Consider the following 15,247-nt stretch of genomic DNA (forward strand, 5'->3'; position numbering starts at 1 on the left):
ACTGATGTTTAACGTTGCTATTTTATCATTTAGAAATTCGTTACTACAAATGGCGCTGTACAAACAACGCATTTAAAAGCAAACCCTAACGAGTCTCAAAATAGTTTACCTTATATATCTTGATCCCATTTCCATTAGGAGGCAGTTCATCAAGCCAACGATACCGCTGACACCTCTGCTCTCAGCAATCAACCACAATCGTCTCCCCGCAGGCTTTTTTTCGTACTCATAGGCCTTTGCTTTAAGCGTCTCCAGCCAATCGAAGTTCTCGTCGCATATCCTGATTAAGTCCTGTTGCGTTGTTTCAGAAACAGTAGTAATTTTTCTCACCAAAAATAAAGCTGACGAACTGTTACTCCTAAATGCGATTATCCGAAATCCATTGCCTGTTAACAGAGACATCATCGTTTCCTTTGTTTTTGTGATGACCAGATAATGGCCCATTTTTCTTAAAAATTCCTCGGCGGGTGAGAGGGCTGTGCGGACACTTATCAGAGCAAATGAGCGCTCGTTACAGTGGGCAGATATCTTCCGCAACAAGGTTTCAACAACATTTACATCACTTGATGCAATACAAGAAATAACCAAGTCAGCGTCATGAACTTCCTTAATAATGGCAGAAGCAGGTTCCCATGACATCTTCCTGACAGCTTCTGGTAGATGCTGCGTCGTCTGATTGCGTGAGCAGGGATGAATTAGAGTGCACTCGGTCTTGACCACCCCGGCGACCAGTGGCAGTAGTTTGCACACAAATGGTGTTAATAGCAAGCTATTTTCATCGGTTGCTAGTTCCAGAATCCGTATCATCCTAGCGTTGGTGTTTTCGACCACGACCTCTAGGATTTCTCTCAGTGGATCCTCTTCTAAGAGAGCTGTGTTAAGCATATCTAGATTCAAGTCCTCCTTGTGAGTAGCCAGTGCATTTTCCGCGGCCTGCACCAAACAAAATGAGCCTCTCTTGGCGTCCTTCTCGATAGCGGTGAGCACGCGTAAAAGGCTGGTGTTCTTGACAGGGTTCTGTAGGTGTTTATTCAACAGTCCTTTGGGAAAATCGCAGTGACCCCTCGTCGGTTCAAAAAACAGGGTCATGTCCTTTCCGCAGGTCTTAAGTATCCGGCTGACGACACCACTGCACTCGTTGATGTATTCTTGCAGGCGACCCTGCCGTTTGATTTCAGCACCCACGTCGTCAATGTACGGCACGAATCGGTACTCTTCCAGACAAGCTGCCTGTTCATGGGCTTGACGGACCAGAGTGGTAGTATTCATTCCTCGAATCATGACACCTCCTGCACGGCAGGTATCCACGCGGTGGTCGTAAACGACGTGCATTCCTGCAGAATACAATGCGATAATAAAGAACTGGAACAGTATTTTTGTAGGTTTCCAGTCAAAGCATCAGCATCATCAGTAGTGTGAAATAAAATAAATCCTTCATATGACAGAGTCAATTCACACAAATGTATGGCTTTTTTTCACATGGAATATTCTTTTTTGTGTTTATCTTGTACTGGTGCATTTTGTCCTGTTTCTTGTCAGTGACTAGGTCAGACACGAGATATGAGGTAGCTTAGAGGCAGGTGTAGGGTCATGGATTTGTGTGAAATATTGGATGCACCAATTAAGGGATTATCACAGAAGAGTTGAGTAGCAAAGGGCCTGTGTGTTATCGAGGCTAGGTGACAGGAGGCGCACAAGGTTGATTAAATTTATTGCCCCATGGACACAAAGGCAGACCTTAAATGTTTTCACAATTTTTGATCATGCACTCAGTGTTTGTTTTGTTTTCTAATTTTTAGAAACAAATATCAACTGCTAACTGTATCAAGGCAGACCGAGTCTATTTAAAATCGCTATCGGCTATCCTCGGACGCAAAAATAGAGCAAATACAATACGCAGAACGGTATGTGCAAAAATAAAGGACGGTAAGCCGACGACATCGGTATTTTCTATACTCGAGTTGGATATGTGCACCAAATGTCCACTCTACTCTGATGCGTCACGAGTTTCATAACTATCGTGAAATGGACATTTTGCTGCGTGCACATTTTCAAAATTTCGCAATGAACATTATATGCCATATTATACCATATTAAACTCTATACTTATGCTTCATAAAAATTTCTTCACGTCTGAGGAGATTTCCACATGTGATTTGTCAACTTTAAGCGGCACCGTAATATTTTATTTCTTTCAACACTATAAGAAAAGCTGAGACGCAAATATTGCTTGCTTTTCTTGTTTTTCCTTGCCAGCACAACTCAGAAGATTAAGAAGGGACTTCATGAGACTCACCTTTCTCTCCGGTGACCAGTAATACCTGCTTGTGAAGGTGAGGATCGATGCGGCATGATTCAATTTTTATAACCATCTTCAGCGTTCGCTGCAGGTCGACGAAGACGTAAAACTGGAGTAGGCTGTCGATAAAGGTGACCCAGTTGTCTTCCCACTTTATTTGGCCGCACGGCTCTGTATTGTAAACGGAAAACAAAAACTGCTTGATACATCGTTACATTGCATCAATTGGGTGCAACTGTTAGAATCAGCTTCAGCGACAGAGATGTTATCGCGCAAATTAAAGTCATAAAGTCATTAAAATAGCTGCTTGGCTTAATCACTTTACCCACGAGTGTCTTGCCAGTTAACAGAATTGTAGGTGCTAGTGAAGAAATTTCGGAGCACAGTCGTAATTCATTATAACCCAGGATTAGCAACATGCCGTAAAATGAAGCAGTACTATGTGGTGGCAGTAAAAAAAAAAAAAAAAATTATCAGTTTTTTATTTCGCTGTTTTTTCATGGTTTGCGAGAGGAGACTGGTAGGCAATCCGTGTTAATATCCCGCTTTTGCAGTGGCCTGATTACAGATATGCCGAAATTTCTCTGTGAGAAATTTTCGTTTCTTTTTGAACTGAAAAACGGAACGTTCGCGCTGCGTCGAGAAAATCTGGTTTCTCCAAGGGTATGGCGACAAGCAATCGCATGACCACACACTGGGTGGCTCAAAGATCTTAAAATTATTACACAGAAAAACAGGAATGGCACCATTAGTTACGCAATGCTTCATTGGTATACACGGTCATGACGTCACTTCACCGTTACTGCATGGTACCTCAGAAACTTATAGAAATTGTGCAGAAAAGAAAAATTATGGAGCCGGCAGTCGACCCATTGCCTCTTTGGTCGTGAGTCAAGCGCTACCATTCAATCTGTAAGGAGCAGCCAATAAGTGTGACAATTTGAGGCCTTGTGCCAGCACCTCGATTATAACAAATATTTCACGGGGCCTCACGCCGTTTAATGGACACCTTAACGCAGTTGATTGATGCTGCTGACGCAGACCTTATGTGACTTCCGTGTTATTTTTTTCCCTGAAACAACTTGCGAGTGCTGAAAAACATGCTAATTTGACGTACTTTCAAACGTAAAGGTATTATATCTTATTCTCCCCTTCGCAAGGGTGTGCATTTTGGCACCATTAGTGCTTATCCATAGAGCGGTGCAATAGTTTAGAAACAGCAATATTACCATCGTAAGGATATTATTACCACTTATGTCGCCAGCGTGCTCTTACTAATGGCATGGTCCTCGTAATAAAGGCACTCTTCTGAAAGCTTGACTGACATCACGAGCTTTGACGTATTACAGCAAAGGAGTTTAGTACGAGTGAAATGAAATGAATGTAATGCCATTCAAGTTTCAATTGCTGCTGCTTCGTACTGCTATAAGAAGGCAGATACATCAGTATTTTTCAATACTGGTTTCAAAACTTTGTCGCCCCCTTCATACCGCTAGTCACATTCAGAACAGAAGAGCATGACCATGACGACTGTGCCAAATAAGAAGCCACTTTCACGCAAGCACTGTAACGCTCTCGCTTGGCGGGAAAGCTTGGTCGGCACCAGGTCTGGAAACGCTAGATTCGTTGGGAGGGGTGTTCTGTCATAGGCAAAAAAATTCAGATAAAAGAAAAACATTGGAGGGCTATCTGCTAGAATCGAACCATTTCTCCTTGAATATTGATCTGGTTGCGCTACGGGCACATTCCTTAGGAGCACCTTCATGCGGCTCCCTTACAGTAAAGTTCAGCCTCTCCGCAGTTTTTTTCTCACGCTGTGTGAAGCCGGAATACGTATTACCGCTTCACGCAAACTCTAGTCCAAAATCATACTCGCAATGCGCAATGTACGACAGATGCAATAAGGTGTGACTGACCGTGCAAATCAGCCTTCAGAATGCTCTGAAAACTTCCGCTGTATTCGTAACCTCGAAGTCTGAATTCTTTGTAGATGTCCTCGGCGTCGAGTTGGTATATCGTCGCCTCAGCAGGTGGGAACGTTTGGTTCTCGTCGATTATCCGTTCTCCTTCTTCGGCCATATAGATGCGACCACTCGCCACCAGGGTACCATCCTCAGTGACTTCAAATTCTCCAGAAGATGGCATGATGTTCACCAGAAATTGGAGGGAACCTGCGCTTAAAATTTTACTCTGCGAATTTTTATGGGTTTGATATGCTGGCTCTTGCATTGTACAATCTGTGTATTAGGTCAACAATGATATAAAAACATTTAAAAAGGAAAGAAAAAGGGGCACCACAAGTCCAGATTTTCTGAACGTCAAGAAAGAGGGCCACCTGTCAGCCAACTATAATAAGCACTTCGTAACCGATCCAAGCTCTTTTCAGGCATTTCTTTCCTTCCCTCCTTTTGTGATTTGTTAACGTTTGCTCTTTCTTTCTTTCTCTTGCTTTTTGATTTTTCGCGCTTTTTAATTTACATTTCCATTCCCTTCATTTTATTTTGTTTTTTTTTCTTTGTCGCTTTCATTTCGTGTTTTCTTAATTTCTTTTTTGCTCTTTTCTTCTTTAAAATAACTCAACACAAATGAAGGAGAAAGCAACGACAAAAAAAAAAGTCTGCAGGCTTTAATATGTAATAAATAGAAATTTAACTGATCGTAAGATGGTGCTTCAAAATACTGACACTACTCCCTTCAGAGCGTTAACCGTAAAATATTTCCTGCTAAGCATGCGCTATATTTTCGGCTAAGAGAAATCAATAACGCATGTCCAACATTCGGAATTCCTGCGCTTTGGTTCATTCTTGAGCAATATTCTGCGCTAGCCATGTTAACTAAATACACCTGGCGCGACTTCCTAGACGGGACATCTCTTTTTTTTTAAAGTAAGGGACTAAGGTAGAACCGCGCTCCTATCATTCTTTCTTTTTTTTTCTGCACTGGGCATGCGTCGGAAGAATAACAAAGCTCACCAGGTTTAGGCAAGGCCACAGCCCTGTGGAGGGTGAAGTCGTTGAACACAACGGGAACCTCTTGATAAGATTTTCCACACCGTTTTGACAGAGTCTTCCAGGCAAGCAGCATGTATGCGGCAATAGGAAAAAGCACTCGCCCATCGATTTGGTGTCCGGCCAGGTAAGCGTCGTGTTGATTGGACTCAAGATTAATATCTACGATGTAGTCTGACATCGGGGAAGTGGCAGGGCGCTGGCATGAGAAAAAGCAGTATGACAGATAAGTGGTGCAAACTCGCAGGAGAACAAGCAAAATATAGGTGAAAGGAGAGAGTTACTTCTGAAAATGTCTGTGTAACGATCTTTTTCGATGCTTTGAAGGATGTGATATTGTGCAATAAATTGGTCAGAAGATTTATTTACGTGATAAACTTTCGCACATCGCGAAGCCAAATAAAGAGATTTGAGGAAAGTTTAAGCTACAATAGCTCCCTCTAAACAAGCTAGCGCTGTTCATACACAAAAATAATCTGTGCGCCTTCAGGATTTTAACCGTTGTTCGGTGGCGTTACCAACCTAATGCTTCCTAACCCCCAGGAATCATTTATGAATCTCAACTGCGTCGTTTCAATAAAAATGCCATTTTTCTGAATCGGAACACGTCAGCGTTTTATATTTTAAGGCTTACTCTTATTTCCAATTCCTGTAATTTTGTTAGGAATTGCATCACACTTTCCGACATACTTGGTAAGAATTTCATTATTGAGTTCAGAGTTCACGAACAAAATGAAAAAAAAAAAAGTATGCAGTGAATTTTCCTCACATGTCTTGAGCAAGCAAACTGATCCCATTGGGCTACAGTCCACCGCTGTGAGTGGTCCCAGCTGACAAGGTGCCCGATACTGGGCGTCTCGCGAGGCACGGGGACTGGCACCGAAGGGTAGAGTGGGGTCAGATCCAGCTTGACTCCCAGTGTGTGGAGCTCACCAAGTGATTTCAGGAAGAAGGTCATGTTTTCCGCGTCGCGTTTCATCAGGCCGAGACAGGTGGCATGTGTGCCTACCACGCGCCGCAGGATGGGCTGCGATGTGTTTAAAGCCAGAAAAATTTTCCTCACAAAAAAACAGTTGCTGTTGGTCACGAGTCACAAAGCAAATATTAAATTCGCCTCTCCGGATGCAGTAAGCGAAAGTAGTAGTTAACGAATCCACAGTACGCTTAAAGCTGCTTAAGTCGAGGTTGACCGGCAGCTTTAGTGGCATATATTTTTTTTTCTGGGTAGATCAAGAGTAATGTTTTGCGCGTGACACGGCATTACGTGTATTTATAGCGTACTTGGTGTATGCTTAAATTACCACTAACCCAATTGCGTGGAACGGACAGTTAGAACCATCACCAATTGGCGCTAAAAATGAAATTAACTTTCGCTACTAGCTTTATACCCAGCACCTTCTGCTCAAGATTGCTACCTAATCCAACAGTCACTTCCTTCTATTATCTTTTGCTCGATGGCAACCTTCGGAGTGGCAGCCATGGCACCCACCAACCGATTGCGCCCGGTAATTCAACTACCCTTAAACCGAAGCTATGCACAAAACAGATTTCCAGGTTAGCCTTTTCGTTGGCTTGGGCCCGGGAAAACACCCGTGATGCATGGCATCAGCCCTTGGACAAGCTTCTGCAGCATTCTGCGGCCACTGAGTGCGAGATGGAGGGTCTGGAAAAATCAGATCATGAACACCGTGGCATCTGAGTCAATCACAGTTCCCCCTATATTTACGAATATCGGCTGCACTTGTAATTTCACACAATTTTGCTAATAAAACAAAAGATCTAACCACCTGATATAATGCTAAAAACTGATGACTATCAGTTAATACCTTATTTATTACCTGGCTTGGAAGTGAAAAAAAAAAAGACGGTAATTAGTCCCTTGCTCTTATTTACAACCAGTTTGATGACGTCCAGCACGACAGCACGAGCAATCACACAAAGCACACACTTTTATCTCTGGACGTTTCTTTAAATTAAACTATTTTCCGGAAACAGCTTGCAATTTAAAATTCAAACGCGCTGTTTCAATGCAGAATACTGAATCCAATACGCCCCACGTCTTTTTTCAGTGCTCATAATAAACATTACTCTGTTTGGAATGTGTGAAATGATGATGTTGTCTGCATCAAGATAATATGATTATACCATAATAAACGTTTAAATTAAATTGAGACTTTATTTACTTGAAAATAGTGTAAGGAGGGGCGAGGCGGCAAAATGTGCTGCTCGGCGTGCAGGAATATCTGATTCTCTCATATTAACTCTGTTGCATGGTGTATTTCGAAAAGCGGATGAAAAGACAATAGTAGGTTTCCCACCAATTCGAACCTATGTCCTCGTAGCACATTCAGGGAAATCGGAGCAATGAAAATAATAATTTTTTACATCTCACTGCTTTGATCTTTAATAGCAGTTTGTAAAGAAAAATCCGACAGGAAAAATGGCTGGTTCCTCGGGGTCATTCAAAAAATAGTGGTCTCAAGAACTGCTTCAGGATTAGAAAATATAAGCTCGTTTCCTATTAGACATGTTCGCCCATTTTTGGTTGCAGGTTTTTCAAGCTTTACAGCCATGTCCAGCCTAGACATTGTCCTGTCTTGTTTGTGTAGCGGGCGCGTTAATCTCAATTCTTAAAAGAAAAAGAAAGGCCAGAATCACGCCTACTGGCAATCAGAATAGGAATGCGAAATATTTGCGTGATATTGTAACAATATGATTGGTAATGTGAGCCCTGATATCAAAAACATATAATGAAATTTCTGCTTGTGATCAAAGAGGAAAAGCCTGAAGGATAGGGGTAAATGCAGGGAACACACCCAGGGATTTGCCTCATCAGCGCTTTGGAGAAGCAGGCGATCTAAGCTTTGTATACGACGAAAACACGTAGACTTGCAAGTTAACAGTTACTTCGATGCAGGTATACTTCGAAATAACATTGACTGACTTTCTCAAATATAACGTGATGATGCTTAGTCGGTCATGTGCTTCCATTAATTACCATGAAGTATTTCTCTACTTTGAATACCGCCATTACGAAAACGACCGGCTTGTTGTCTTGCGCGCATCAAAAGATGTAATGATGCTTAGAGACTTACTCAGACAGATCACCTGTTTTCTTCAGGATACATCGTGTTTTCATATTTACCACAATGAAGATTTAAACAAAACACTTGCCAGCAAAAGGCAATGGGGCGCTATCTCGACGAAGATGGCGTCCTTTGGTATATGGAGTAGAGCTTCGTGAAATAGCACGGGTGAAAGGAGGTTGTTGACGTGGTACTCCGCCGAACAGTCTTTAGCAATGGACTCCGACCATCTGTTCTGTGGCACAGAAGTGCTGATCCAGCGCTTGCTGCGTCCCTTAGGTTCTGGAATTACCTGGCCAAAAGGATACAAATACATCTTCTCTCTTTTCTCTCGAATGAAAAGTAAAAACATAAATGGCATCTGAAGCATCCTTCTCGAACCCAAATTGTGTGTCACTGCTTACAGCACGTTTAATTGTTATATTCTTCTTTTTACAGCGCCCACGAATAATGAAACTAATTACGTATTAAACTATTACCGGTAGTAATAGTAAACATGTGGATCAAACGCAAAAAGGCAAACCTAGTAGACGTTTCATGTGAGTGCCAAAGAAGAGTGGGATATAAATTGTAAGTTGTGATCAATTTATTTAATACCATTGCGTTTACCGTGGTCTTAATGTCTAACAATGAATTTCTTTTCGTGGACATGCCAAATGTGCGACTGTTTTTTGAAATTGACGTACAAGTCAGATGCTAATTATGAAGTTCACGTGGGCCGCCATCTTAACAAAAGCCATGGTTTAGTTTACGTAAAGCCATCACATTTACACATTCAAGCCTGACTTTGGCTATGCAGAATCGCCCTTCGTATGATCCAATTCTTTATTCGTTAGCCGGTTCACCTTCTGTAGTGCTTCCCTGAACGCCGGGGCAACGATCTGCATCTGATCGCTGTGGAAGGCGACGTTCATGCTGTCCACCTCCCGGGTGAACACACCTTCGGCCTTCAGCTCCGCGACTAGCTCAGCTACGGCCCCAGCAGGACCGGACACTGTCACTGAATCTTGAGCGTTGTGGCACACCGGGACAACTCCATTGTGACAACGCGTTATGGCCTCTTCCCAGGTTAGACCTGCATAGAGTTGTCATATTAGAATGTTCATAACACCGCTTTACAATTCGTACTCCAGACAGAAAATGGGTATGTGGGACCTTATAAGGCCGGAAAGTGGAAACTGAACACGTATATGTATTTCTAAAAAGCAGACCATGGTCATCATCGTCACTGGAGCATGTGGTCGTACAAAAGTATCTTCTATTAATCTGCATAAAGCTACATTTTACGTGAGCTACCGTGACGATGTCGTCAAAACTTTTCACGATATTTTATTTTTACTGACTACCTGGCACGTTTTCCTTGACTTGAAACCTATTCTTTTGCCCTTGCAGATCTCAGGCTGCTTTATGGTTCGATTACGAGCCCTACTTGTGTACGTTGCTTTAATATTGCTGCCAGGATAACCCTAAATTTACCTAAATGTATGTATGTATGTATGTATGTATGTATGTATGTATGTATGTATGTATGTATGTATGTATGTATGTATGTATGTATGTATGTATGTATGTATGTATGTATGTATGTATGTATGTATGTATGTATGTATGTATGTATGTATGTATGTATGTATGTATGTATGTATGTATGTATGTATGTATGTATGTATGTATGTATGTATGTATGTATGTATGTATGTATGTATGTATGTATGTGTGTATGTGTGTGTGTGTGTGTGTGTGTGTGTGTGTGTGTGTGTGTGTGTGTGTGTGTGTGTGTGTGTGTATGTATGTATGTATGTATGTATGTATGTATGTATGTATGTATGTATGTATGTATGTATGTATGTATGTATGTATGTATGTATGTATGTATGTATGTATGTATGTATGTATGTATGTATGTATGTAGGTACGTATGTATCGATGAGCGTCCTGCTTACCTACAGCGGCCATGGCTCCCTTGGGTAGATGGCCCATGTCAATGCAAGAACCTCGCCAATATGCGCAAAGTACAGTCTGTTCGGCCGTAAGGCAGCCATCGGCGTAGGAGCAGCTGATCTCGCCCGCCGAATGGCCCAACATGCCATCCGGCTGTACCCCCATAGCGCCAAGCATGTCAACCAGTGCAATCTGTTACAAGAAGAGAGAAGGACAATCGACTTTCCTTGCAGGCTAATTTTTAAGCCCAAAAGCCCTCGTAAGAACTTTGGTGCAGTTTTTTAAAATATAAGAATTATTTCTACAAAAGTGGCAAATAACCCATTGCTACTTGCGCGAGCGCCTGGCTGCGCTCTTTGTAGTGTCCATGGTTCTAATGACCACATATTTAAACAAACTGTCGTAAAATCACCATGGCTGAAGATCCTGATGTGCACTGTCCAGCATTACACTTTGACTCTCAGTCGTATAACCAAACTGGCGCTGCAGAGTAGCCGAGCAGAAGCCGTGTGTTCACACCAAGCTTTGATGAGCCTATAAAATAATGTAAAAATATATGCCTACTCTAACCTACTAATCTATATTTCAGGAAGCGCTTCATTTAAAGGATCAGTATCTTCACCGGAGGAGAAACAGCTACGCTGCATGATTTTTTTTTTGCGGCAAACAACCCTACAGAAAGAAAGAAGAAAACCTGATTGCAAGCCGTGGTTAGGGGGGACACATGACAGTTTTATGGTCTGACCGCAATATGATCACAAATTGCAGGTTGTGCTTAGATCGCCCACCTGCACTGCTGCTATGCTGGCTTGCACCGATGCCATCTTGTAGTCGGCCTCCTGATTGTTGGTCAGAATGTCAACGAGAGAGATGTTAAACTGCTTCAAGGTCTCATCTGACTTGAGGATCGATCTTGAAAAGATGTCAAAGTGCATCATCTGCCGTGCCATACCCATCCACTGACATCCCATGCCTGTGAAGACGAACCACACAGGTCTCTTCTCAAGTGGTGCTTGGCTTACGATCTTCACAGTCTCCTGCTTTGAGCCATCGGCAGGCACCACGACAAAGCCACGGTGCGGAAACTGCTTCACGTCTGGCTGCCCAACTTGATTGAGCATAGCGTACGCAGAGTCAGGGTATGGGCCTTCGGTTTCCACACGATCCAGAGTACACTGCAACGAATCCCGATAACACGTATATAGGGAAAATGGTATTGTGGCGCACTCATTACTACGACACATGCAATTTTTCTTAGAGATAATTGCTTATTTAATTCATGATATATATAAAATTCTTTTCTATTTTTTGCTACTCTTCACAAAAATTCTTTCGCGCTGTCAACCACCGGCCGTTTCGTAATGTCTTCAAGCAATTTCGGAATTACGAACAACATACGAATCTATGCTGCCTCTTTTCTTTCCCCCATATGTGAAAGCCACCATATATACGCTTAGATTATCTCGGCAGTCTTTATACATGCGCTTGGGTCTATATTGTTAAGTATAAAAGGCAACAATCATTTGAGTGCGCCAGGTAGACAACTACCATGCATCAATCACATGCAGCTGGGGACATCTCTGGCTAACAGATACAAAACGTGGGCTTGGAGTCGATGCACTTAACCGTTTTCGTAGATGTGGAGAGAAAAGCTCTTTCTCAGCCAAAGCCGTAGTTCGTTATAAGTAAACGAAGGCATGCCAATTATAAATTTTAGTGTTCTCCTAGTGCCAGTTTCAAAGTATCGGCGTATATCGAACAGTGTCTTCGACCATCACCACTTATACTAACTAGAGATCCGTTTGCATATTCATAGCCGTTCACATTTGATCTGCGTCCGCCCCAGTTGCGAATGAGCCAATTGGACAGCTGTTAAGTCAAATTAAGTGAACATTTTAAAGAAAGCCAACAGCTAACGTATCCAAGGACGGAATAGCGCTGCGTTTCACTAGGCGAACCGTATTCTGTCAACAAGCTGCCGCCCGGAAAGTGACGGGAATAATGGAGGCCTGCAGTTGACCGATAGGCGCTAGTTAATGAATAAGGTGTGTATTTGATGACGAGTGGTTTTTACTAAACCCGCAATTGATTCAATAGTAACTAGAAACTAAAAATAACTAATAAGGTAGCATATAGATATAAAGATAACAAAAACAAATTAAATACTGCAAATGAAGAAAAGTCAAAATAACTAAAAAATATTCGCTGACTAATTGCATCGTTGCGCATCGTAGATAAAATATTTAAAGTAAATTCAGAAATTTTGCCGTAGTCAGGCGTACTAAAAGTATTGAGTCATTGAAATTTAGTCTGGTTTAGCTGAAAAACTAAATGAAGCAAATAAACTAATGCTATTACGTCTACTGTTAGGGGCTGCCAAAATGTTCTCGTAACTTTTTTTCTTGCGGCTAACATAGATTAGTAGTGTCGCCATTTTATGAAAGAATAATAATTGAATAAAAAGGAGAAAATAACACTGCCAACAGCGGCAGTGTTATTTTTTTCTCCTTTCGATTTCATTTTAGTTCACACATATGATGCTTACAGAACTCAAAAAAAAAAAAAAGATCCGCTAGGCCTTTCTTGGCTGCTCTTTTGAATTATTTGATTTTTCATGCCGCTAGTTCTATGTACAAATGTCTGCATAAGGGGCAATTTAACACATTAACATAATTGAAAATTCGACGAACGACACATCTATAATGATCAGTTTTGTGGCTTGGAGGCAATAAGTAAACCTAGGCTCTAATAATGCATGACCATGCTATGAATGGTGCAGTATTGTGATGTTATTTGTAAATAGATCACTAATTCACATTGTCAAAGAGCGGCACACACATATCTAAATTGCATGAACAGCAACATTACATATTAGACCTAATGATATGAACGCGTCTTATAGAGTTCAGAATATTTAGCCTCACATCTATTCGCCATCGAATCGATTCTTTTATTGACGAAATATTGACAATGGGCGGTGAGGAAGTTTAATCTGATTATTTTTTAGTTTGTGTCAGAAAAAATAAGAAACAGGGGAAAATTATACGCCAATGAATTCGATACAAAATAAAAATAAAAACGATGCAGTGCAGAAAAATCCTCACCAGCAGGGACTCTCTGCTGCGTCCAGCAAATAGAACAAGCCTCGGAACAATATCCTTTGCTCGGGGAATATCGTCCACGTGAGGTCCATGGTACGGCTCAAAAATGGCGTGCACATTGCTTCCTCCTATGCCGAAAGAATTTATGCCGACAGGACCCCCGGGGAATGGAGTGGCTTTGTCGATTATCTCAATGCTTCCATTGTGTAGAGCTGAGAAGTCAGCGTTGGCTTCGGTGAAGTGGAGGTTGCCAGCAATGGTACCTGTCTCCAAGGCCAAGATTACTTTGGCTATAGAGCTCAGACCTACGAAAGGATGGCAAGAAGATTGTGAAGTCTCTCATTTGTATAGTGCGGTCAGATCAGGTCCCGCTAAAAAAAACGCACACAAAACTGGTTTTCGATGCTCATCATTGAAAACTAAAATTGCGTTGCAATATAGAGTGGTGCTTTAATTATTTCGTCACTCTAATGAGATTAAACTGACTTTATTATTATTAATAACGGCGCATCGCACGTCGTTATTTTATAACGGCTTGCGATGAGCTGCTATTTTAGAATTAAGATGCGATGGCATCTTAATTCTAGAATTATGCCAGGAAAGGTGATGAAAGCGCACTGGCGGAGATGCGAGTTTATTTTACCTGAGGCAGCTTCTCCGTGTCCCACGTTGCTTTTCACGGCGCCAAGCAATAGCGGTTTATCCCTTCCTGGCTGAGAGAACACCCTGGTCACGGCGCACAACTCTCGGCTGTCGCCAACTTGTGTTCCTGTTCCATGTGCTTCTAGATATACAACCTGATGGGTGTCCAGCCCCGCCTCGGCGTAGACCTCCCTCAGAAGCTGTTCTTGAGCAAGGCTTGAGGGAAACATGACTCCTAGGAAATTGCGGAGAAGATTTCTCAGTTACTGCGCCATGTCTAACATCACGTAGCATGGACCATGAACTTGATTGGTGGACTACATACTATCGTCAGTGTTGTGAGAACTAATGATGCAGTCATAGACTGTGCTTACTAACACAGAAACAAAATATAGGGAATTCCAAGCGAATTATTCCACCTTGGTCTTCCAGTGGTTGGCCCACAAGCGCCCAATTGACAGGCGCACAATATTAAGAGCACCTAGAGCCAGTAAAAAGATACCCCTCATCTACAGTGCCCAGTAACGGCGAAACAAATGCACATACGAAATGTAGTTCCTTGTGGTGAATATTCTTAAGGACCTCGCCCGGAAAAAAGATAACATTTACGAATAAATCACAAATAAACTTAAATAAAATGCTTCACAGTCACGCGTGCGTTTCGATCCCGAGGCCATGCTAAAAGATCTGTTTCAGAAGATCGCCGACTAAGAACAGCTCAGTCATCTTCCAGCCTGAGCGCGCATGGCACATGCCTGCCATGGGTGATTGGCTAATATTTGGTGCATGCACGAGCAATGAATAATTCGCCCTGACCTAGGTCGAGCCGTACAAAAATTATGAATTAAGAAACTATTTTGATTAGAAATATTTTGGAAGAAATTTCAAGCCATAGGTATAAGAGTGAAAAAACAAATTATCGGTTGGACTAAGCACCATGACACCAAATCAGCCTTTCTGTCTGGGGATGATTGTTTCTAGAGCCATGCATGCTGTCTGGAGGATATTATTCAACGGAAGAACCACCTGACACGGTTGACAGGGAGCCGAATAGAGACCTCTCTATACTTTCAGGAGACAGTGAAGAGAAAAATGTACTCAGATATAACAAAAAGAAAAGTATTTAATATGCTGCGCATTATTATTTAAGTCAAGCCGCATGAGCGTATG

At 42.0% G+C, this 15,247-nt stretch overlaps 1 protein-coding gene across 1 annotated transcript in view; it reads right to left on the bottom strand.

Annotated features, from left to right (window-relative positions):
• LOC146189836 (fatty acid synthase-like) overlaps positions 1-15,247 on the bottom strand; it is a 51,903-nt gene that overhangs the window by 17,719 nt on the left and 18,937 nt on the right. The window contains exons 5-15 of the mRNA XM_084605355.1: positions 14,079-14,312; positions 13,439-13,740; positions 11,123-11,509; positions 10,337-10,526; positions 9,239-9,468; positions 8,482-8,685; positions 6,068-6,334; positions 5,272-5,479; positions 4,216-4,470; positions 2,297-2,470; positions 110-1,334 (exon numbers count right to left, since the gene is read on the bottom strand). Coding sequence (XP_084461481.1) covers positions 110-1,334; positions 2,297-2,470; positions 4,216-4,470; positions 5,272-5,479; positions 6,068-6,334; positions 8,482-8,685; positions 9,239-9,468; positions 10,337-10,526; positions 11,123-11,509; positions 13,439-13,740; positions 14,079-14,312 — 3,676 coding nt within the window. The remainder of the gene's footprint in view (positions 1-109; positions 1,335-2,296; positions 2,471-4,215; positions 4,471-5,271; positions 5,480-6,067; positions 6,335-8,481; positions 8,686-9,238; positions 9,469-10,336; positions 10,527-11,122; positions 11,510-13,438; positions 13,741-14,078; positions 14,313-15,247) is intronic.

This window comes from Amblyomma maculatum, chromosome 5 (genome assembly GCF_055883805.1).
Source record: "Amblyomma maculatum isolate TAMU_Amacu chromosome 5, ASM5588380v1, whole genome shotgun sequence".
In the NCBI taxonomy this organism is placed as follows: domain Eukaryota; kingdom Metazoa; phylum Arthropoda; class Arachnida; order Ixodida; family Ixodidae; genus Amblyomma; species Amblyomma maculatum.